Here is a 26327-nt window from a genome sequence, read left to right on the forward strand (position 1 = left end):
ATAAAATACCACTGTTGTACCACACGAAATTAACAGTTATGCGTTTAATAATTGGGTTTTATTTTGATTATAGAATCATTGCAAATAGATCCTTTTGAAAATCAGACAGAACAAAATTAGAGAGAGAACGCTTGGACTGTCTCTGTCTAATTTGATTTTTTTTTTAAATATATTATATTGAGTACAAGCGCTTTCTTTCTTTCACTCTTTGACTCTTTTGCCATCTAAATGTCATATATTTTGAGGGACACTTTTTATACACTAAGTTCTCATTACCAACTCCATAGTTATCAATGGAAATAAATTCTCACAGAAAATTTTAATTTCATTGTTTGTTAGTTAATAGCGATGATATCATGACCTCAATGATTCAATGGTTATCGTATACGGTCTCCTAATTAGCATGTTCGATTATCGTATGTAACACATAAATAAAATTAGAAAACAATGATTTATTATAACAAAAATTAACCGGCTTCAAAATTAGAAACAATTAGAACTAAACATAGATAAATAAATCTCTATCAATCTATAAATCTACTAGAAGGATTTTAATGAATCATCAATACGACTTAGTTTTGGCGAAATTCGAGAACAAATATGAAAACACACATACACTTATGGAATTAAGCACACATGCTTGGATAACTAAATGGATGATCATACTCAAATATAATTAAATTCTAACAATATTACATACATACTTGTCGCACTGATACCAGTGGCGTTGCTAGGTGAGGAAGGACCCCGGTGCATTGAAAAAGAATCGGGCCCTCGCCCCCTCTTTCCCATCCCTCTTTAACTTATAATTACCCTTTAAAATTATAGATAAAAAATCTTAGAAATTCAAATCCTTGTGCGCAGGATCGTGTTTTCTAGCTTCAGTAGCTTAAGGTTTAGTTTAGAGGGCCCCCTGAACTCCGGGGCCCTGAAGCACTGCACCACCTACCCTACGATAGCTACGCCACTAAATGTTACATACATACATGATGCACTGATAACGTCCCTTTTTTAAAAAATCGATTATTAGTCGAGTATTTTTGCACTGTGGCACAAAAGCTAACTGACATTTTTACTCTGTTAAAATCCGATTTAGCAGACTAATTGGAACTCCCTTAATTGTTATAGGTAGTTTTACTTCACACAATTTGAGGCAATCGAGTTTTATCTTTAATTATTCGTATACAATCCATTGTAGTATTGATTCGTTTTGTTATTGTAATTTTGTTACGATTAAATCAAGAACGAAAATATCTGAGTAAGCTATTGTGATGAACTTAAACTATTGTAAACAGTAGTATACATAACTAATATATAGGTATATAATACTAATATATAGGTATAGTTAAGCTAAAGTTTTTACAGCATTCTATTTTCGAATAATATATTTCGCCGAGATTTTTAACTTTGCCGTTACATAAATTCAAATCATTTGTAAAATGTACTTAGGTAAAGGAGGCATATTATTCAATACAAGATTATATAGATGATAAAAAAGCGTGAAGCTATTTCTAGGTGACTCTCAAGCAGAATTTATTACATACATATATACTCGTACAATTGTATTTAAATAACATGACAATATTTTTCAATGTTGAAAAAGAGTAACTACTGAGTTTCTTGCCGGTTCTTTTCGGTAGAATCTACTTTCCGAACCGGTGATAGCTTCACTAAATATAGTTAGTAAAATGACGATTCAAAAGTGCTTGTAAAAACCTACTTGAATAAAGTATATTTTGATTTAAATTTGAAGGTTATAAGGCTACAGTTCTCAAGGCCGTTGGTTAACGCTATCAGTCCCAACTAATCATGAGTGAGAGGTTATAGAGTGCACATAAATGTGGGCCCACACTTGTGCACTCAGTAACTCGGACGCAATTAGCAAAACTTCGCTGAGACTGGCCGTTGTAAGCGAAATCGGTCAGAAGGTTATCAATTTTTTTTTATAAACATAACTGTCATATTGAATTTGATGACTTAATCAACTTAATCAGCCAGCCAGTATTGTTATTTTAACTACAATCTATGTAAAACGTTCTCTTAACTTTTTTTTTTATATTTGAACTCTATAATTTAGAGCCACTGCTAAAATATTAAATTTCACAAAAAAAAATTATACGCATAGATTTTTAAATTAGATATTTTAAAAATCGAACGCATTCTAATTTGGACGTTCCAAATTAGTTTATAATAAACAAAACAATCGACGGTTACTTTTTGAATCGGATCCAGTCAAAACAGCAAACCAATCAATGACTCACCATTTACAAGATGACTCAACTGTTTATATATTTACATTACTTACATTCCTAAAAATGTCATAAGTATTGCCATTATTAAATAATCTTTCCTTTTTTAAAAATGGAAGCTACGTTTCATTGTTAGTTATCTTCGTGGGAAAGCGTTTAATGTGTAAGTAGGTCAAGTTGTCATATCTTACACTTACACTTGCCCGGGACCTTTGTATTGGATCGATTAGAAATGTTCTTAAGCGTTCAATTCTATATTTAAAAATTTAAAATTCAAGAGAAGGCCTTTTTAGATATTTTTAAAAATCGAATAAGAATACATGATAGCGTTCTAAATAAATTAAATATAAAATCATTCGAATCTTTTTATTATTTATTTTTTTTACGAAAAAAAATATATAATATGGCTTATTATTAAAATAAAACAATAGTTTCATACTTTATCAGTTTCATAATAATGTTAGAGGTTTTCCGTGAATAAAATGCGGTTTACATTTTACGATATGATAAATTTGAAACAGATTAAAAATGTGTATGTGCATATATTTATAAGTCTTCGGTACCATCAATACACACCATATTTTTCGGCCAAATAGCAACACTGAGTATAAAACGAAAGGTCAGTGAACCAGTGTAATTAAAGGTACAAGACATAACATCTTAATTTCCAAGGTTAGTAATACTTTGACTATATAAAGGATACTTACGTTTTTTTACAATGTCAATATCTATTGATAATAGTGACCATTTATCATTAGAACCATTTACAAGTCTGAATACCTAAAATAAATAAAAAAAGCTCGAAGACGTTCTACTCAAACTGGTATTATAATCATAATAAATAAAAGAAGTCACTTGTATAGTATAACATGTTCACACGCAAAGTACTCTTTAAAAGTGAAGGGTTGTTTTTAAAGGCATACCCATTGACCTCATACATATGTATACACGAGGTCGAATTTCATCAGAAGCAATTACATTTTTTGTTTAATGATTTTTAATCGTTGTGTCAATGTTGTGTGTGAATAGGGCTATCACTTGAATATGTTATTAAATAATTTGTTAATTGTACTTTAATAATAATTAGCGTATAACCATGAAATGAAAAAATATATATGGATAAGCTTCAGAGTAATATTTCGGTATGTTAATAAAGATATGATTTTTTTTATGTTATAGGTTGGCGGACGAGCATATGTGCCACCTGATGGTAAGTGGTCACCATTATCCATAGATAATGATGCTATAAGAAATATTAAGTGTTCCTTAAATCATCAATACGCCACCAACCTTGGGAACTATGATGTTATGTCCCTTGGGCCTGTAGTTACACTGGCTCACTCACCCTTCAAACCGGAACACAACAATACTGAGTACTGTTATTTGGCGGTAGAATAACTGATGAGTGGGTGGTACCTACCCAGAGGGGCTTGCATAAGCCCTACCACCAATCATGAACATGAATCCATAAGAAACAAATAAAGATCTTGACTAAGACTAGACAACTACTTCCTTAAGCCCGTAAAACGGATGTCTGGATCCCGCACAAAAGCATAGCAGATAAGTTACTGAATAAATCAAAAACAATATTTAATCAAAAGTATTTCGTCCATTGTATCAAATGAACTAATATAATTTGTTATTACTAATTATTCGATATAGATGTATATTAAAGCTTCAATGTAGGAATGACAATTTATAACATTAATAAATTTTGCAATAATAGTATTGAGGCCTTCCAAATATCTGAAAATTTATTTTACTTTACTGATTTCGTAAAACTTTATCAATCTCTTTAATCAATATTCTTGCACAAACACATACATCTTCGTCTTAAATAATATCACCTCATACTTCGGACCACTTGAGATACATTTAAAATTAATTTAATATTATTAATTAATAAAAATTAACTGACAGCCCTATAAATACTCAGTAAGAATCCTGTTTTACCCGTTTCGGTGACATACGAGCTCTCTTGTAACTGGAATATGGAAACAAAATGTTTTCATACTATTATATATAGGTTACATATATTTTACATTTATTGGATTTTTTCAATCTCGTTTTTTCGTGACTTTTATTCATACTCACAAAAAAAACATCTGTGCCCTCCGTTAAAAAAAAACTCCACATGTCATGTTTTACCGCTACAATTTAAACAAGTATGCAATCTTTTTTATCAGCTTTAAATTCTTATAAATTTGGCATGTAACATCGATACAAATTTATTTTTAGATTATCGACCTTTTGTTTAAGAGAATATTTTTATTCTTTTTATGGCATTTGATACTGCGGTTTAAGCCCACAAAACTAACGCGAGAAGAGAAACTTCCTCGAAAGGCGTTAGTTTCATTAATCGTATCGAAATCGAACTTGATAACAGACATTTTTAACTTTGCCGTTTCGTAAATTCAAATCGTTTATAAATAAATACACTGGTAAATAAGGCGTATTACTCGATACGAGATTTTGTAGATGATAAAAAAGCGTGGAATTAATACCTGTTGACTTCCACGCTGGATATTTTCATTTAAATAATTGTATTAACTAAAATGACTTTGTATGTTTTAAATGTTGAAAAAGAGTAACTACTGAGTTTCTTGCTGGTTCTTCTCGGTAGAATCTACTTTCCGAACCGGTGGTAGCTTCACTTAATTGTAAATTGATGATTCAAAAGTGCTTGTAAAAGCCCGCTTGAATAAAGTTTATTTTTAATTTGGTTTTTGTTAACTTCAACATAATGTTTAAAGAGGAAAGGTATCTAATTAGAAGATATTTTACGACTCATACGCGTTTATTAGTATTAGTATTTAATGTTTGTATAATAAATAATATACCCTTTACCGCAATCGATATAATGGTCGTTTGTCATCCGCCATATTGGATATCTAATGACCCCCGTTACCATTTTAGCTATCAATGTATTTTCTCTGAAGAAATATTAATATAATTTCTAATATTTATTAAATATTAAACGTACTAACTATTCATTTAAATTTTATTTAATTGCCTGTTTTATCTTTGTTTGCACCTCTGCATACACACACGTTTGTATATTTCATACATATGTCATTTTCAGTTGATTCTAATAATCGTTATAATATTTTTTTTATTCGTTCCCTTTTTCTAAAAAAATATTATACAGTAAAAATATAAAAAGTAAGCGGTAAAAATAATGGCCGTTTCACTTAGCCTAATTCCTTATCGGTATAGGTAGCAGTTATTAACAAAAATAGATAAACTCCCTTTAGTGCTCTCTTTAGAAAATAATAACTCATATTATCATTTTTATGAACCTCTAGGTGAGATCACAAATCTGCGTTATTTCGGAGTTCCTAGATGAGACAAAAATTAGACATGTCAAGCCGTCGCTAATTAATTTGAAAATAATAATTTAAAAAGTACAATAAACAAATACATAAAGTATGTATTTGTATATTTCAATAGAGTGGAAATCAGTACTACTTCTATTATCTATTTTGTTAATTATAAAACTTATCTTTTAGTGTCCCCCTAAATTGCGCCTTGACGCTTTAGAGAGGAAAAACCGAAATACAAAAAAAAAAATGTTGCGACCATAGGTAATTAGAAATACTTGTCTCATTTATTAATTATGTAAAGAAAGTCAAATCTTAAAAAATTACACATTTAATTTATTATTATTATTTACTATTATTATATCATTATTATTTATTTATATCAAATCATATATTATATTAGGAATAAAAAAAGTATTTTGTTTTTCTATACACGTAATAACGTGCTTGGAAAATAGCTGTATCATTCACAATTACAAATTGAAATACATTAAAATGTAAATAAAGCGTTTTAACATCACAATTCACAATCATGCGTAAAGGAATCTTGGTAGAATTCACTTGAATTTAATTTTCACGTCCGATTATCGACATAAATTTTACGAGTAACATGATAATGCATTTACATATATTGATTGAAAAAACACATCGTAAAATTTATCAGGGAAATTGGAAAAACATTTGTGTTATGAATATTAATTTACATATTTGTTTACGGGGACGTTACTATGGGTTACTTTTTATAACATTCAATGTGTATTGTATACAAATTTAAAGGTTTGTACTCATTTATAAACTTCATTAATACGTATACATTTATTTATAAAATCTTACCTCACTTAACGTCCAAAACACGAATCACTAACAATTAATCGTAACACCAATGTCAATAAACGAAAACCTTTTCGTTAAATCAAAACAAATTTAAACCATAGATATTATACTAGATCGCGTATTTTATGTTAAGACTTTGTACTATTAGTCATGTTTTCGAAAAAAAAAAAACACCACAATAACACAACGTCAAATTTATGACAGGATCGATAAAAGCCGCGCGAAAACGTCCTCTCCCTACGCCACTTGTGCCGCACTGACATAAGTACATAACTTAAGTTCAAAATGGCGCGGTTGTTGAGTTTGCGCAATGTAAAGACTGCTTCACAGCTGTGAATATTAAAAACTTAATTTATTTGATTATGTGAATATTTAAAAGATGCGATATGCTCCGAGCAGTATGATGTTTTACTAATTTCACGGTCTCGTTAAATTAAACCGTTATTGCGTTTCATAAGCACGTTCAAAATTATTATTTTTGATTTTCAGGTCAGTGACCTATTTGAACTCAGAGTATGTTTTATTTATTAATATTATATTTAAAAAAAACAATACAAAATAAATATTGGATTACAATAAATCTATAAATTTCAAATTAATTACTAATATAGTTATACTAGACAAAATTTTTTTTTTCTTGTACAAAAATTATTCAAGATCAAAAGATTATCTACAATTATTATCTCTATTATCTTTAAACCACATTTATTATCTGATTAGACCAATGTTGTAACTTTCGCAGTAGATATTATCACTTCAAATAAAAGTAACAGCTTGTAAATTTCCCACAGCTGGGCTGAGGAGACCTCTTAGAGGTCTCTAAGGAGAAGGCTCCTTAAAGAGCATCTAGCTAAGTTCTAGTAACACAAGATGAATTATAAATACACATTAAGCGCATAGAAATTCAGTAGTGCTTGCCTGGGTTTTAATTCACAATAATCAAATGCACGCATTCTAGCTACTGGGTCATCTTGGCTATTTTGAATACATTAAATGTTTATTATATATAAATAAAAATTGATATTTTAGTAAATAAATAAAAATAAATCTAAACTCTAATGTGAGGAAAATGGTGTAGTTGAAAGACTGACAGTAGTTAATATGTAGAGTTTGTGCCTAATTATTTAAGGGTATATAATTTCATGGTAACGACCACTGCTAAAAAAGAAATACTTGCCGTTAATGTTTCGAAAGTCGTTCCGTTCAGGCGTATAATAAGCTTAATGTGTTCAGCAAGGCAATTCGGTACTTCACGTTGGCCCATCGCCTAAAAACTGTATAAGACGTAACTTTGGCGCCAAATGGAGTACTGCTCACGTCAGGGCGGAAGCTGCCCAGTAGTGAGAGCAGACCTTCCAATTAAACGTATTCGATTATCGACGAGTTATTGCGGCTCATTTTATCAACGATCAAGCAGTTCCAACCTGTTTGATCCTTTGCCTTTGCATAGATATGATGGATCACTCTGCATCTTCTACCGCTTTGTTCATGAGGTAGAAGATGTTATTTTCAAGCGAATTGTTTGGATTAATCCCGGCTGAACTTCACTTCAGGAAATCGCGTGATAATTCAAAGATTTATCTGTACCTATAACCGACAATCCACAATAGCAAATTGACTAAGAAATTTTATGGCATTTTCTGCCTCGCAAACCCATTGTCTAGAATAAGCTTTTGCCAGTGGTTATCACGAACTGATGCGACTTGAGAACCTTCAAGAAAAGAGCGTACACATTTCTTAAAAGCCTGCAATGCACCTGCAAGCCCCAGGGTATTACCCCTGGGGCTTGCAGGTAGATATCTACACTTCATCAATAGTTGTTAATCAAATATATTACGTGATATGCTGTAATTTTAGCAATAATGAATACACTTCTGGATAGTTAATTTTAACCCCTTTAATAAGTTCCTAAAATATCCTAATATGATCGAGTTAACTGATTACAGTGGGTTAAAAGCCAAGACTAGCACTACTGAATTTCAATTAGCTTAATTTATGCCTTCAATTACGCTTAGCGATTAAAAAATTCCAAAAATCTCGACGATACTAAACTAATTTCTGAGGAATTCCGAAAGAGACGTGGCAACACCCGTATTGTAAATAAGACCACTGTGCCTACTTGATTACTTAATTGACTATCAAAAGTGTAATTAAAAGTTTTATAATTTAACATCGCGTCAAATTATAAACTTTGTACATTATACCTAATCCAGTGAAAACATAACGAGGAAACTAGTAAGAGGTCGCAAACGGGCTTCCAATGACATCAGTGGTAACAACCCGAAACATGTTATATTACATGTTGATCCTTAATCTGTTTATAGTACCATCTAGAGATGCCCCGCCCAAAAATACCGAATATTAGTAACCTTTAAATATTATATACAATAATAAAACTAACAAATCATTACTTCACAAATAATTCTCGTTGGTATTAACAGTCAATTTCTCACATAATAGTCTATTAGAATGTATTTTTTTATGAATTTTCTAAAGCTTTTTTTTTATTTCATTTCCATACCACAGGAGCCTGTTTGTACTTTTGCCTTTATTTATATAGTGAATAAAAAAAAATACAAATGTCAACGTCATTGGCAGATGGTAACGGATGACATTGACAGTTACAATAACAAAAGTGCTTTTGGCGGTTATTTATTGTAGCATGTTGTAAATAGTTTGTGTATTTTACTAATAAATAATCATTTACAATGGCCGAAAAGTTAGAAGACCTCAATTTACCACTAACAGTTGTTACCAGAATCGTAAAAGAGGCCTTACCGGATGGAGTTTCTATATCCAAAGAAGCTCGTACTGGTCTCGCGAAGGCGGCATCAGTTTTTGTCTTATATGTAACCTCAGCAGCTACGAATATCGTTAAAAACAATAAACGCAAGGCATTAACTGGTCAAGATGTTTTAGAAGCCATGTCAGATATAGAATTCGATAGGTTTGTGGATTCTCTACGGGAAGCTTTAGAACTATACAAACAGGCAGTGTCCGCAAAGAAATTGGCTTCCGGAAAGAAGAAAGATGAAGGTGAAGACGTGGAAATGGTTGAAGATGAATAATGTGATACAAACATTGTATTTAAGTTCTTATTTTAATTGATTTATGGTGATAATGAGTTTTGTATTTAAGTTAATAAATAATGTTTTTTGAAGATTTGTTTCCTTTTAAATAATAAATGTTCTTATTTTAATAATTTATTATATTATATGTTTGTGAATAGTGGCAGACAAGGGTAAATGATATTCACTGATTTTCAAAGTAACAAACATTTATGTGATTTAAACAGATCTCACACAGTCTTATCAATCAATAATCTTTTTTTAAATCATTCAAAATGATCGATTTTTATTATCACTTTTGTTTTATACTTTATTGTACTTGTGTTTTAGAGTAGTATTGTATATCTTGCATATTAATCATTTAACTTGCTAGATATAAGGCTGCAGATCCAGGAGGTGAGTAGAATTTCTTCTAATTGCATTTTCACATTGGCAATTTATATATCGACAAAGGTAAAACTTCTCACACTGTTCATCATAGTCCAAATGTCCAATTGTACGCAATCAGAGAGAAATCATATATGGTCACAGGAAAAGATTTATGACCACATTTTATTATAGGAATGATTCCATTTATCTTCACAAGGATTAAGGAAGATTTTGATATATTATAACAAAAAGATGTTATGGGCTCTTACGAGATTTGAATCCAAGCCCACCGGTTATTAACAAGTAATAACATGTGAAAGTTTTTACATTTGTAACTTAATCACTTAAGAGGACTAGAATTTAATAAGAAGCTACATAACAACTCTGACTAATTAATAAATATTTTATTAACATCTGATAAAACATACATATTAACACCACCGCAGCCAGAGGAAGCTATACATTTATTATTGTTTTGTTAAACTAACCAAAACTATATAGCCTCCCCACCCCAATTTTTTGGCTTTTCCTCGATATCCTACTAACAGTGAAAGATGCGTGGAAAATGCAAAGACCATGATTGTAGATCATGTAAAATGCATACAAAAAAGTATTCCACAAAATTTACACATCTCAAAAATATGGTAATTTAACCCTTTACTCAAGATGGGTATTCCATGAGGCTTTTTGGTCGACAATTTAAATTAAAGCTTTTCTAGATTTTCACGTAATATCCAAAATTGGTCTTTCTCAGTTAATTTACATTTCGAAACAGTTTTTTCCGGCGTAATGACTGGATTAATGGGGTACATAACTTACCAATTCAAATTTATCTCTTGTGTTATTAACCCCGCTTCCATAATAACTGCTGAATAGCATTATAATAGACATAATTAAATTAAAAACAGTAATTTTCATAATTTACTTTATTCAGGAATAAAATTTGTTCAGAAACAATCTTGAATGTTAACATTGAAACTCGACATTCCTCTCGTTGTCTATGTCTAGCTACATATTTACAATCCAAGGATCTGAAACTACCCTCATTAACGAAAATATATACTTACGATTCTAATAATTTCGCAAAATCTTATAATCTAATTTATATTTTTTTGATTACGAACAATTTTTAAACTTTCTTTTATTACTCGATTATAGAAGAATTATTGAGAAAATTGGATACTAATATCTATAGATTGTCTCACAATTTAACATTCTAGTTTATAAAAATTCTACAAATAATTAATGAAAACTAACCTCAGCACACTAGCGTGAAGCCTTCGCAAGAAAAAAAGTAATATCAGAAGCATTATATGCTCACGATTGAAACATTAAATGACGTTTACCAGACTTTGTTTTAATATAAACCTTATTTTCCGCTTAATATCGAATATATTATTTTCCACAAATAGAATTAATTTTAAAATTTAGATTTTTTTCAATTGGTAATACATAACTAACCTACAAGTATTAAACTTCCCCGCACTTTTATATTTTGGTGTTGCATTGATTTTTCTTATGTCTAATATTCGAAAAACGTACTTATAATATATATCTATATATATTTATAATCTATATAAACTCAAGAATTATAGTCTTACTTGGTAAAATTCTAAAAATATTTTATCACTGAATTCAAAACAGCCTTTCTCAGTCCGTTTGCCTGTTTTCATTTTGGCAATTTAAGAGTGACTTGTGAAAAGCGATTCTAGAAAATAATATGCTGCTAGATAAATTGTGTCTAACGGATCTAAATAATTAATCTATTGGTTCTGTTTACAAATAAGTTAATAAGCAGGTGAAGCGTACGCTAACTGAATTAATTTAATGAAACTAAAATACAATTCTATTCATAGATGGTCAAAACTATATTCAGAGTTTTTCACAGATATATAATCATACGATAATATTCTATGTAAGGCAAAAGCTCATTTTTTATGTGAACATTTTTTTCTCTATGTACTAATCACAATAAATACACAACACACTGAAAACGTGTAAGAGATCCATCCAATGAGAAACCTATTTTTTTCATGTTTTGTTTTTCTTTATTTTGTATGAGACAACTCTAAACAAAATTAAGAACTCAACAATTAACGACTATCGTTTATACTTTTCTAGTTATTGTACATAAAATGATAAAAGCATTTTTTGGCCCTTATCATCAATAATAAGTGTCACACTACACACATTTCTTCATGTTAAAAACAAAAAACAATTATTTTTTATTTTTATATCTTGTGTCTATGCTATTTGAGCGTAAAATATTCAGCCAATGAACCGCAGATAGTAGAGAAGACACGGTGTACATGTGGCTTATATTTTAAAAGCGTAGTTTACATACGTTAAAATTTACATAAAACACACCAAACGAAAGAAACCAAGGAAACGAAAATAAAAAAATAAAAAAACAAAAGTTTAAAATAAAAGTTTATTTCGGAGTATAAATAAACTGGATTATTCAAGTGTTACAGTCAATAAATAAACGGCGGTGCAAAAAAAATCCATTATTACCATTGTTAGTTGGATATATAGATCCTTGAACATTTAAAGAAATTAGACGGTGGTTTTCTCTTACAGGGATTTCATAAAATAATGCATAAAAATAACTGGATTTGAAATTATGAGAGAACAGACCACCTCTACATATAATGCCATCGTTGTTTATTTAAATCTGTATAATAATATACACAAAAAAATATAGTCATGGGCTGTATAATTGTATCTTTTAACATCTCGATATTACATCAAAAGATACCTCATAAAGCATAAGGTAAATTAATAATCTCATTAATTAAAATACATTGATAAATAAATTTGTTTGTATTTCAAAACCTTACCATGAATAATACGAAACTAGAATAAAAATAAACAATGACAGACAATAAATAAACAGTCCATTTTCACTCAGAAATGAGGTTACCTTTAAAAAAAAATTAAATACATTAAAATTACAATAACTACACTATTGATATTATACAATTGACTAAAAACTAATTGGAATATTTGTAAATATTTACAAAAAAAAAAATACATACGTGATTTATTTAAAAAAAATCTATGTTATAATCTACATTTTATATATAAAGAAAATTGTCTTTTTTATATTTTGTAAAAGGTAACACCGAACCTCAAATCACTTAATTTGGTTTCTTACACAAAGCAAGCATATTCATAACGTTCTAAAATATATTATTGCTATAGAAATCAAACTGTTCATCCTATTATTTATATATGTTCAAAGAGTCGGTCTAACTTTCTATTAGTAATGTATTCACGCTAATTAATGTGTATTGTAATTGAAATAAAAAACCGTTACATTTAAAATCGTTAGAGTTTCTTTTAATTTTATATTAAGTTTGTTTTGTGCAAATGTAAAAGAAACTGCAGCGGCTATGAAGATTTTAATATAACATTTTTAAATAAATGTAATTTACATACTATATTAAAAAATAATTTATTTTTTTTAATTTTTTCTGTTATAGGTACAACCTATTCAGCCTTTCTTAAATAGTATAAAAAATATATTGCCAGTAAATTAGAGATGTTATAATATATTTGTAGATTTTTTAAATCTAACGGTTTAATCTTCCAATACGTATAGCGTTAGTTACTCTACATTGTCTATGGAACTCTACTCTATAAAATCATTCGCTGTATAATTATTGCTTTGACATCAATTGATTTAATTATTGGCAGTGCTAAGGGTCTTTATAATACTAGGTTGCCTCGCGGAATTTCTTTGATTATAAATAATCTAAGATTAAATGAGGTCACTATATTTTGTATTTTAAATTAGTCAGCTAATAAAATTAAGATCATCGCTAAGATAATAATGCGTAAACATTGTAATTAGTGTTTAGTTATTTTCATTTCTTTATTAAATCATATTAGGTACTATATTCGATAAAATCTTTCATTATATTACGAATGGTAGAGCTACGAGGTTTAATTCAAAGCGTCCCATTAAAATCAATTCGTAATTTTTGAAGTAAAAACTTTTTGGTTAGCGAGAACCTATAGTATAATTTAATATACTCTATACCAACTGAACTCAATAGCGGACGCGTTATACTATTATTTCATAAGCATAAGAAACATATAATATATGTATATCAACGGCTGTGTACGCTTATATATGACGCTGAGTCGTTGATATTTCATTGTATATTATGCTGTTATACAATAAAGTACTTCTTTAATGGAGACCTGTTAGGTGTTATCCATTTTCAAAAAAAAATCCACAACCGATTTTCATACATCACTTTCTCAACGAAATCATATTAATAGCAAACGAAATACAACCTAATTGTATAGGAATTACAGTTGCAAATCTATTGTCAAATCACTGTTGTTATGATCCATTCCTAACCACTATGAACCGTGATTGCGACTATGTGGTTCATGAGACATTAGCGATTCTAATATGAGGTACTACAAACCACAAAATATATTTATAATTATCAGCAAATACTAGCGTGTTACAAATAATTTTCACTTTGTATAAAAAAATACGTTCGACATATACAATGAACTGGATCATGGTGTAATAAGACAAAATCGATGAACCAATTACAAATGAAATTATCGTAAAATGTTTAATATTTTATTACTTTCGTTAGTGTTGTATATAAGCTATTAATGCGTGTTAATACGACGCTTCGTGTCCGGCCAGTATGTACAAATCGTTGCCGTCTTCGCCCGATAGTGTGTTGTTTTGAAGCAAATGCGATTCCAGTACCACCACTCTGAAAAACATAGTGTATTTTTGTCATGTTTTTATCGACCAGTTATAAAAATCGATGTCTTAGTGTCTCACTCTGTGTTGTTATACAATAGGCTATTTGACTGGTTTTTAAAATCAATTTTATATTATTTAGTAGAGGTTAAGGAATCCAGTAAAAGTTGATTTTTTTATTTCTAGTACATATTTGCCGAAAAATATCATATTAAAAATTCCATATTAAAATAACGCGCGAAAACGCTACTTGGACAATATGGCGCTGCAATGGGGTCGGTGACGTCACTTTGCTGTATTTTAATCTGTGGTACATATAGTAGAAAAGCAAGGTTTACAAGAAAGTGAATTCATCATATGCCCGGCCAATCGGGAGCGTTTTGTGTCACGTGACAAACGTTTGGAAAAATGCATTTTTATTTATTGATTTATGAATAAATTAAGTATTATTTTCAAGTTTCGTTGCACTGATTACAATAATTCACAATTTATTTTTCGTATTGTCAAATAGCCTATTATATTCAAAAATACATGAATTGATATTTTATGAATGCAATAAAATATCAAATTATGAAATGCAAACAATATTTACTGATCTGTTATTATTTTGTTTTTGATGTGTATGGTAAACATTGAAACAAAAAAATAAAACTCTTGATTAACCATATCAGATCAGATCGGAGAGTTAACTTAACAGTTGATATTTTTATTAATTTATTTAAGCAATGTATTCCTTGACTATAAGTAAACCAAATATGGGCAAAAACTGAAAAAAAAAATGGTCGTTTGATATAACACTGTCAATGCACCGTGAACTTTTAAGATTCCATATCTAATCATCCTGTTATATGTTATATAATACATCATCATTTTATGTAACACAAAAGTAGTAATTATTGTTTGATGGTGGAATTCCTAATTAAAACACTGGTACATATTTTCTTAAAACAATAATTGCTAACGTTAAACATTTAAAAAATAAAACCTTAAGAAAAACAAATATGCTAAAACTTTACTGTTTTAATATCGGATCATAGTGTAACAATGAGTGTAATTTCAAAATGAATAATTTTCACTTACTTATCATTTCCAAGCAGCCTGTATGCGCGTGAATGATCGGTGATTTCTTGCGTTATATCCGCATTCCTCAACGACCGGCCCTGGACGCCGTGACGATGAAATGCTAATACTGAATCGGCTAAACACACTAAACAACAAAACAAAACCATTTTAAAACTTGATTTATAATAAATGCATTCAAAACAAAACCTGAATTTTACTTATGGGCAATGATGTTTTAGTGAACAGATATGTTATTAACGCGCAAAAAGTGAAGACTAGAAAACGTCCTAATTGGGACGTTTGCCTTTAGTTGTTTTACGTAGTAATACGTTACAATACATCATAATTACGAAGTAATACGTTTTGCGAAATTAAATCATCTAGTTATAACTTTCACTTATTGTTTGTATCAAGCTATCCTTTTTACTTTTAACGAAATGTAAATATAAACTAAAATAAACGGTCCCCGGCGCGGCACACTTTTTTCTGTTGTTTAGTATGGATATAACATATCTGTTTATTAGAATATCATTGCTTATGGGTCTATCCTAATTAATATTATAAATTCTAGTATATTCAATGGCAGGCGAAGTAAGGATAAACAAAGCATAGAATTAACATATGTTCCTTGTATAGCTCTATCATATAACGTACTAAACTACTAAATAGTTTTTGATAATTGTATCCTTAATTTAAAACATAAATCTCTTCCATTAAATTACTTATATTATCTTTAAATTTACTTCAAAAATACCGACCACAGCAAATTGAGAACGTCATTATTACGAATCTACGCTGAGCTGATGTGAACCAAAGATCATTTAGATCATGATATTTTTTTTATCGAATCTGAAAATGGGCCAGCTGATTTTAATTGGTCATCACCGCCCATATACGTAGGCTCTGTTAGAACTATTAACCATCCTATACATCGCCAATGCACCACCAACCTTGGGAACTAAGATGTTATATCTTTTGTGCCAGTAGTTACACTGGCTCATCTTTCAAACCGAAAAACAAAAATACCAAGAAGAATATCTGATGAGTGAGACCTATACAGATGGATTTGCACAAAGCCTAAACACCAAATGATGCTGTACTAAATTTTCGCGATTACACATTGAAATAAAACTAGTTATAACGGATTTGAATCGCGTATATTAATTATTTTTAACATCCCGACGTTTCGAGCACTTTACAGCGTTCGTGGTCACGGGTAGACGTTTACAATTCAAATCCGTTATAGCTAGGTTTTATTTTGATGCTGTACTGTTCATTGATACATGAATAGAAGTCGCTTTAAGGAATCCACTATTATTTTAAGTTATAGAACGATGATTTAAATGGCGTTATAAGCTATGACACTCACATATACTATCAATATGGAAGTCGAACTGTATCCGCGACGGGAGTTTATTGCGGCGTCTCTCGTCGTGCCGCCTTTCGAACGTTGGAAGCACTGGGATGATATCTACTACGTTTTCATGACACACTAGCACCTGCGATACATATTATTAATAACTTTATTTAATATAGGCGAGGGAAACAAACTTATATGGACTAAACGATGTAATAAAATTATAATAACTAATAGAATTAAGAATATTTTTAAAACATTGGTATTGTATAGTTACATTGAAAAAAAAAAAAGATTTGTTAGAATTCTCATTTATACTTAATAAAACAGATAATTATACTTTATAAAACAGACAATTTTTTTTATTGTATATTTCCTTAATATTTTCGTTGTATTTACGGTTTATCTGTATTCGATTACGTTCTTTATTGAATTAATAATATTTAAAGCAAACAAAATCATCAGTTTTTGTTTAGTAAACTGGCTCTTTCATGCCACTTCGCCCCTATATGTTTCAACTGTTGTATAATAAATAAATAAATAAATATGAGACAACATCACATACATTACTCTGATCCCAATGTAAGTAGCTGAAGCACTTGTGTTATGGACAATCAGAAGTAACGACGGTACCACAAACACCCAGAATCAAGACAACATAGAAAACTAATGGTAATCTACATCGACTCGGCCAGGAATCGAACCCGGGACCTCAGAGTGGCGTACCCATGAAAACCAGTGTACACACCACTCGACTATGGAGGTCGTCAAGAATAGAACGTCACTAATAGAATTAAAAATATTTTTAAAACATTATTTACATTGGTAGTTTTAAAAAAAGATTTGTCAGAATTCTCATTTATCTTCTTTTTTTAACAGTTTAATTATTATTCCTTTGCATTATTCCTATAATTATACTTTATAAAACAGTCAATTTTTATTGTATATTTCCTTAATATTTTCGTAGTATTTACGGTTTATCCGTTTTATTATTTGTATATGTAAATCATAATGTTTTATTTAGTAAACTGGCTCTTTCATGCCACTTCTCCCCTATATGTTTTAACTGTTGTATACACCCACACGCACACACACACAAACATATACACACAGAAACACACACACGCATGCACAAACACACATACAAATACCCATACACTTGTGAATATTCTCTTGTCCCAAACGTCAACAACTTTCTTTAGACCTATTTTCTTTTTGTTATCCACTTTGTTAAATATATTATATTAAACACTTTATATTGTAATATTTGTGGCCATAGTCTTCATGTAATTTAAAAAAAACTGTACAAATATAATCTGTATACGCTGTTGATTACAATAAATAAATAAAAATAAAATGAATATAATTTTTTTACTTATAATTTATGATGAATACATTACTCACAGCGTCTTTATTCAACTGATGAACCGCCCGCAATGTGTGAAGTCTTTCCGGTCGCGGGATCACAGTGTTCGATCCACCCGGACAGAGTTCCAATTCATCCGAATGGAACCACGTCGCTCCTGAAAATATATTTGTGGCTCATACTGTGGATCATGGTGTAAAATAAAAAGTTTTATAGTACTTTTTATTTTACACTATGATTTTTTTATAATATTGTATTGATGTATAATACATACAAAAGTGAGTTTAATTTTTTGTCCGGCTTTTACTCCTTAATTACTCAAACATCGCGTATTATTGTATATAGTGTATAATTAACATATGCCCCATTAAACAAAAGCAAGTCTGTGGCACAGTAAGTATCATATGTATGTATATACATAATTGAAAGCGTCTCAAAATAATGCTATTTATTAATCACTATAATTTATAGTGGTCTTAAATAAAGTCTCTAGACAACACTGAATATGTATGACTTTCTAAATACGACAAATACCCAGTGGCGGATTTACCAATAGACTAAGTAGGCCGGAGCCTAGGGCGGCAAATTTAGTCCAAATTTGTCTTACAGAAATGAAAAAAAATTATAATTATATGTATACACATTGCGTATGCAATCCTTATACTCGTCACTACATAGCGGGTTGGAAAAATAATCTAATAATGACAGAAATATCACCCAGTTTATATACACTAATAACGGGAAAATGCCGATGTAATGAGGACGATAGAACACAAATCATAAATGTTGCAAAAAAAAAGTAGGGGCGTCAAAAATTTAATAGCGGCAAATTTGTAAATCCGCCACAGCAAATACCTCATTATTATTTAAAACGTTTAACCTATAAGCAGTAATGTGGAAAAACTTCTAAGGCTATATTTTTTAATCTTTTAATATTTGTCCCAATACCCAATATGTTACGGAGTCTTACCTGAATTAATATTGATTAGATTAAGTCGGAGCGGTTTCCGGGTGACGCCGACGCAGAGAAGTGGATACTCCAGCTCAGGCGTGATGATGAGCTCGAAGGCCAAGAGCGGTGATGGTACCACACATTCGATGTTCTGTTGGACATGTTGTATGTATGTTATAGGAATATATGAAATATATTTAATTATAACTAATTTATATAACAGTACGAATGATTTGATGTTCAATCAATTATAGTATTATTTTGGTGTGGTAACATTTTATAAAAAAAAAATCTAATTATCTATAACTTTTCATTTTATTGTTTATACCTAGTAGTTCTTACTGATTTTGGCTTTTTTATGTTATAGGTTGGCGGACGAGCGTATGGGCCACCTGATGGTAAGTGGTCACCATCACCCCTAGACAATGACGCTGTAAGAAATATTAAGGAATAGCCTTACATCGTCAATGCGCCACCTACCTTGGGATCTAAGATGTCATGTCCCTTGTGCCTGTAGTTACACTGGCTCACTCACCCTTCAAACCGGAACACAACAATACTGCGTACTGTTGTTTGTCGATAGAATAACTTATGAGTTGGTGGTACCTACCCAGACAGACTTGCACAAAGCCCTATCACCAACTACTTTGGCTTGATACCAAAGTCGACTTGAAATTATTCTTTATAATAACTATAAGGATTGAAGCTATACACTGACCTTGAGCAACATAAACTTTCTGAGTGGATCGTACCACTGCATGAGGAAGAGTCCGGCGGGAGTCGCGCCGCAGAGGTACTTGTAGCCGTTGTAGGGATTGCGGGCGACCGCACATCTCATACAACCTGACATTACCAACCTTGTTAGATTATAATATATAATATATTTATCATATATATTCTATTCAACCTTGGATTGGAGTATATGATAGAGGTTTTCTTAAATAGGCCGAGAGGTGTTGTAAAGTAAAGTAACAGCCTGTAAATTTCCCATTGCTGAGATAAGGCCTCCTCTTCCGTTAAGGAGAGGGCTTGGAACATATTCCACCACGCTGTTCCAATGCGGATTGTTGGAATGCACATGTGGCAGAATTTCGATGAAATTAGACACATGCAGGTTTCCTCACGATGTTTTCCTTCACCGTCGAGCACGAGATGAATTATATACACAAATTAAGCACATATATATAGTGGTGCTGGTCTGGGTTTGAACCCGGAATCATCGGTTAAGATACACGCGTTCTAACCCATCTCAGCTTTGTGTTGTGGCAGTAGATCTACAAGGTAAAGCAAGTAACAGACTAAATATTTCAATGCAGCGACGAAGCCACGTCTCCTTTTTAAGTTTCTCCTCAAAAATAATTTCGTAGCATACATTCAATGAATCCAGAATCACAAAATTCCATATTTAAAAACAATAGGTAAATAAAATATACAATAAACCACATACCTCTAGTGTCAGGTACCCGTGTGGTAGGCGCGAACCGTCGCGGCAGTAATCTCGGCGGTAGGACACGCAGCGACCGCGCTCCACCACCCCTCCCCCCTCTACCGCTACCCGACAGTACGAGTAACTCATGGCGGTAGAGTGATGGAGTTTTACCTGTTCGAGAAGTTATTTCTCTTTTATACAAGTATGATGATGATTAAAGAATCTTTAATTTTTACAACCTTTACATTTCTTTTCTCATAGAATTAGAAAACATTGTATAATAATAATATTTTTTTAATTAATTTATAATCGTTAAAAAAGGGAAGATAGTAAGGGTATAATGTTCCTAGAGGTTTATAGATTTGTATTCAGTCATTTGTCATATTAAATAGACATCATCAATAAATAAAAAAGTACTAAGTGAAAGTATTTTTTATGTCCCAGATAAAGATTCCGGCTAAATAAAGAAAATTTAAACAAGTAATTATATAAAAAGTTTTAAATTAATTAATACCATATAAGATTCAGAACATTTACGAAATGATATAGTGTGTATTTATTGTGAAAAAAATTGGCTCATAGTGGTTTGATGATCCACTCCGGCTCATGTCGAATTCAGTCCATAATGAGAAAAACTGCTTACCTTCGTTTCTCTCTGGTAATTAAATGGCGTAAAATATCTATTTAAAAATTTTAAATCTAATATTCTTAGAAACAACAACCGTTGGGCTAAAGGCCTCCTCTCCCTTTTGAGGAGAAGGTTTAGAACATATTCCACCACGCTGTTCCAATGCGGATTGGTGGAATACACATGTGGCAGAATTTCTATGAAATTTGTCACATGCCGGTTTCCTCACGATGTTTTCCTTCACCGCTGAGCACGAGATGATTTATAAAGACAAATTAAGCACATGAAACAGCGGTGCTTGCCTGGGATTGAACCCGCAATCATCGGTTAAGATGCACGCGTTCCAACCACATAGAAAAGGCTATATTAAATATGTTCGTTACTTACCAGAGAGCGACATTAAGACATCCTTTATGACATGCATCCATATAGTCCGTCTCGGACACAGCTGGTCCATGGCCGTTTCGTGAAGCTCGTTCAAGTTTAAAGTGTAGATACCCTCTTCTGCCCCTGAATGTCACAGAATATTTGAGAATGGCTTCAAACCTCACCAAATTAATGTGTAATTTTGGTTTAGGTTCTATTGTTGTTACTTAACCATATTACGAACAAATTTTTAACTAATAGTCAAAATTATCAAATTTAATAATTTTTACTAACAATTACTTAATGTCTGACAAGTCTGAATCTAACTATCAAAATTTTCTAGCGTTTACTATATATAAAAACATCTATTTAAAATAAGTAAAATCTTCTGCTACGCCTGACATATGATGTGACAATGGTTACAGCACATTTATAATTTGCTGTACAAGAATAATTAAACATACCTATGAGAATATGCTGATCTCTGGTGTCTGGATGTATCCAGGACGCCGTGCAGTTTATCCTCAAAGGACACCCGTTGAACACCTAAATATAAAGTACTTATAAAACTACACACAACATGTATATTAAATTAAACAAATGAATATCGACAAGGTTGAAGATAAGTATAACCATCATATATACTTTTCAACATTAGTATAGCCCCTAGGGGCCATCATAGGCTAGGGTTTCACGCCTACCTTGGAGAAGCAGGCGCCCATATGCACCTTAGGCGTGGGCGGCAGGCCGTTGGGCGCTGGGCGGGGCGGCGTGCGCGTGCGTCGCCCACGAGCGCGCCGCGGGGGCACCGGCGGGGTGCGCGCTGCACACACACACACGTTACTCACGAGCGCGCTTTGTATGAGCCAATCGGCCTTACAAGGGCCATAGGGTCGTCATTGAGAGATGAATGAAAAATCGATAATTCTAGCAATACTATCTAACGATGACGACCACTTATAATTAGATGCTCAATTTTCTCATTCAAATAATTATTTTGTAAATTAAATACTTTTTAAATTATTATTCAGTGCTCATTTTCCATTATCAGTTATAGTTATTCTATTTCACGAATTCCGTTTGACTATGAATGTTGTAAGGTCTGTACGTGCACACTGTTTTAGTGTGCGTAACCTCGGGAGCGCTCAGTTACGATCGCGACGCGGTCAGAGTCACTAGTGTTTTGTGTCCGCGCTAAAAAAAAATCAAAGAGTAACGTCAGCATGGCAAGTAAACGCAGAAAAGTTGTCCACAGTGAGGTAACATTTTTTTTAACTATTGTTACTATTTTTTGTGTGCTATTAAGAGTTTATCTATCTAATATTATAAAATTTGTATTACTAAAATAGGTATTTCGATTTGGTTTTGTTCTAGGGTCGAAGCATGATAGCTAGCGTTTATCATTTCCTGCGAGAAGAGTATGAATTCACAAAATCAGTTGCGGAACCTAACTGTGATTTGTCTCATTTAGGAGATATTACAAGGCGTACAGCTGAGGCTACAGGTGTTTCTATGAAAACTGTTCAACGGATATTAAAAGAAGAGAAGGAATTGCCATCCTGCTCATCAAATTTCACTTCTCCTATGAAGAAAAGAAGAAAGCGGGATAGTAAGATAGAAATAGATAATTTTACAGCCGATGTTGTTCGCAGTACTATACAAAATTTCCATGTCATCCATAATGAAATTCCAACGTTGGCTAAGTTAAAAACTGTATTAAATGAAAAAATTGGTTTTGATGGTTGTATCGAAACTGTTCGTCAATTGTTATTGAAGTTAGGTTACAAGTGGCGTAAAACAGAGAATAACCGTAAAATTTTGACGGAGCGTCACGATAAACAAATGTGGCGTTTAAAATTTTTGAAGAAGATCTCAGAATATCGCAGTCAAGGTCGCGCAATTGTGTACACCGATGAAAGTTATGTCCTTTCGACACACGTGCGAAACAACACCTGGGCACAAAAGAAAGAGAGTACAGCATTCTTAAAAAAAATTAGCACAGGCACTCGCTTTATATTAGTGCATGCGGATTTATAAAGCCAACTCAACAACTGGCGATTACCATTCTAATATGAGCTACGATAATTATGTTAAATGGCTAAACGAAAAACTTTTACCCAATTTATCCCCACGCTCTGTCATTGTCTTAGACAATGCTTCATATGACAACACACGGACGGAAAAACTACCGACGTCGGCTACAAAGAAAGCAAACATGCAGCAATGGCTTAGGGATAAGGGTATAGCATTAGAGCAATCTCTCCTTAAATTGAAATTGTACGATATTATAAAAAAACACAAAGATGAACACATAACGTATAAAATTGATGATTTTATTAAGAGCAAGGGTTTTGATGTCATACGTCTTCCCCCCTATCACCCAGAATTAAATGCTATTGAAAATATTTGGGGTATTGTAAAAAATTATATCGCATCAAAGAATATCGAACACAACATGACGAACATGGAAAGACTGATCTTTGAAAGCTTGAATAGAGTAACCAGTGAAACATGGCAAAAAACCTGTGCTCATGTTGAAAAAATTGAAAAAGAATACTTAAAATACGTCGACCTGGATTTTGAGTTCATAATTAACTTAGGGAACGATTCTGACGAAAGCGAATCGGAAATTGAATTTGATAGTGATTAAGTGCTGATTTTTTTTTGTTTCTTCTCTGTAATAAATAAAAATATTATTTACTTTCAACTGTTGTTCTTTTTCTCTGCAACTTATCATTCTAATAGCTAAATATTATTTACTTAAATTGTCTATATAATTTATTAAATAAATACATAATGCGTGTCAGATTTCTTTCCTAACGCTACCTACGTTTACACACACTAGCGCGCCTATCACTACACGTCACTACTACAACCAGAGCCAAACGGACTTCGTGAAATAGAATATCTATAACATAATCACTGCATAATTTTTCACTGGTAAATCAGATCACTTACCATCGCCCTCAACCTTCGCTTTATCCCTCTGACTGTCGGACAGGCTCCTCTGCCTCTGGTTGGTCTTCAGTTCTTCGTCCAAGAGCTCCTTCTGGCCGTAACTGCCGTTCTCCTCTACCATTTTGAATATCTCGTCGACAGACGACGTCTTCCTCTTACTGGTGCTTTCCACTTCGCACTGGCAGAACTGACTCAGATCGATACCAGCCGTGACCGAATCGGAGTTATGTCTGTTGTGTCTCTTCCTGTGCTCGTAGCTCTTATCCTCCATGTTCATACTCATATCTATCTTCCGACACAGGTCGTCATCAGACGTCCCGCCGTTCTCGACGCGATCTGTATCCGCTATCCGTAATCGATTCGCAATTTGCAAAGCGCGAAAATTCGACAGAGATATCTTTTGCTTCTTACACGTATCACAGTAAACTATACCCGAGTCCGGATTCTGGTTCGAACAGTGGCGATAGTAGCTCAGTATGTCGCCGTTCGAATTGCAAGCGTCGCACGAGCATTTCGACGCGACCGATATCTGCAAATCGCTCAGCGTGTTGTTACCTTTCGCTTCTGGTTTGGGACACAAACCGCATTCGCAGTTTGCGTTTCTTATTTGAGACGAGTCATTAGTGACGTCATTTTCCTGCTGATCTACATAGAGAATATCGGTTTCGATCTTTCTAGAGAGAGGATCGTCTATTGAAATCGAAGACGCTCCGATGGGAGATTGGAAATTCGAGGCGATACTTTGGTAAACGTTCGTCGTGGAATTGTTTAAGAAGTTCTGCTTTAGCTGTATGCATTGGGAGAGGTGTTGGTCGTGGATTGAGAGACCAGAGCTGGTGGCTTGGGACATGGCCGCCGTGTCTGCCGTCAGGGGCAGTGTTGCCCTGCGAAATAAAACTATTTATTTAACATTCCCTTGGTTATTCTTCAGTCGAAAGCGGGGTGTGATGCAGTTACGTGGAAGCTTGGGTTGGGTGCTGTTAGACACAAATCGGTATATTTAACGAGCATCGTTTTATCTGTTAGTTTTATTAGTTTAAATAACAAGTGGTGCTTGTGGGACAATTTGATAAAGAACGTGGAATCTGAAATGTGACCAACATTTATTTATTTCATCGTTTTATATTAATGGAATTTTAAATCTACATGTTTTTTTTTTTTTGCTAACCGTACTACAAAATGTGTAATTCAACTAAAGTATTACCAAAACGTCTAATGCAAACACATGCGACGCTGTTGATGTTAATTAAAAGAAGCTGAAAACGCTAAAATAGGAACTTGTACTTTCTAGTTGATTCAAAATCAGTTTAGAAGCTTCTAGTAAAATAAATTCCAGAATAATAAACTCATCATCATCATCAATAAAATAAATAATATACAATATCAACCAATCATCACGTCTGGATAAATAGTATCACACACTTCAATTTGGACAAAATTTATATATACAATCTTAGAACCAATAATAGATTACCAAAAAAAGTCTTATTCGCAGATTTCCTATCTGTAACTAAATTTTGACAAATTGCATATAACAACCATTGTTCAACAAACCAAGTTTAATTGACGCATATTTACAAATGCCCATCATAGGAGCATTCCTTAATAAGAAATGAAATCTCCCTAACCAA

The 26327-nt window shown here is 32.1% G+C and overlaps 3 protein-coding genes across 6 annotated transcripts in view; 1 reads left to right on the forward strand and 2 right to left on the reverse strand.

Moving 5' to 3' along the window:
- The window catches only part of LOC124540698 (phospholipid transfer protein C2CD2L), a 100074-nt gene extending 93403 nt beyond the window's left edge, over nt 1–6671 (reverse strand). For all 4 annotated transcript variants that reach the window (XM_047118374.1, XM_047118372.1, XM_047118370.1 and 1 more), the window contains exon 1: nt 6404–6671. The gene's annotated coding sequence lies outside the window, so the exon portion shown is untranslated. The remainder of the gene's footprint in view (nt 1–6403) is intronic.
- A 2353-nt stretch (nt 6672–9024) lies between these two features.
- LOC124540738 (DNA polymerase epsilon subunit 3) lies at nt 9025–9563 on the forward strand. Its single transcript, XM_047118432.1, has one exon. It carries the CDS (start codon nt 9112–9114, stop codon nt 9469–9471), a length of 360 nt encoding a protein of 119 aa, XP_046974388.1. The 5' UTR covers nt 9025–9111; the 3' UTR covers nt 9472–9563.
- Nucleotides 9564–12257: 2694 nt separating this feature from the next.
- The window catches only part of LOC124540694 (mitogen-activated protein kinase kinase kinase kinase 5), a 60152-nt gene continuing 46082 nt past the window's right edge, over nt 12258–26327 (reverse strand). Inside the window, exons 13-24 of the mRNA XM_047118366.1 lie at nt 24697–25580; nt 24577–24579; nt 22440–22561; nt 22203–22284; nt 21760–21882; nt 20763–20915; nt 20034–20158; nt 19334–19466; nt 18402–18520; nt 17010–17139; nt 15659–15785; nt 12258–14588 (exon numbers count right to left, since the gene is read on the reverse strand). Coding sequence (XP_046974322.1) covers nt 14489–14588; nt 15659–15785; nt 17010–17139; nt 18402–18520; nt 19334–19466; nt 20034–20158; nt 20763–20915; nt 21760–21882; nt 22203–22284; nt 22440–22561; nt 24577–24579; nt 24697–25580 — 2101 coding nt within the window. The 3' untranslated portion in view covers nt 12258–14488. The remainder of the gene's footprint in view (nt 14589–15658; nt 15786–17009; nt 17140–18401; nt 18521–19333; nt 19467–20033; nt 20159–20762; nt 20916–21759; nt 21883–22202; nt 22285–22439; nt 22562–24576; nt 24580–24696; nt 25581–26327) is intronic.

The sequence above is a fragment of the Vanessa cardui genome, chromosome 26 (assembly GCF_905220365.1).
Source record: "Vanessa cardui chromosome 26, ilVanCard2.1, whole genome shotgun sequence".
Lineage (NCBI taxonomy): Eukaryota > Metazoa > Arthropoda > Insecta > Lepidoptera > Nymphalidae > Vanessa > Vanessa cardui.

Excerpts from the sequence above, each read along its gene's own strand:
- LOC124540738 (XM_047118432.1), top strand. The coding sequence starts at position 9,112 with ATGGCCGAAAAGTTAGAAGACCTCAATTTACCACTAACAGTTGTTACC.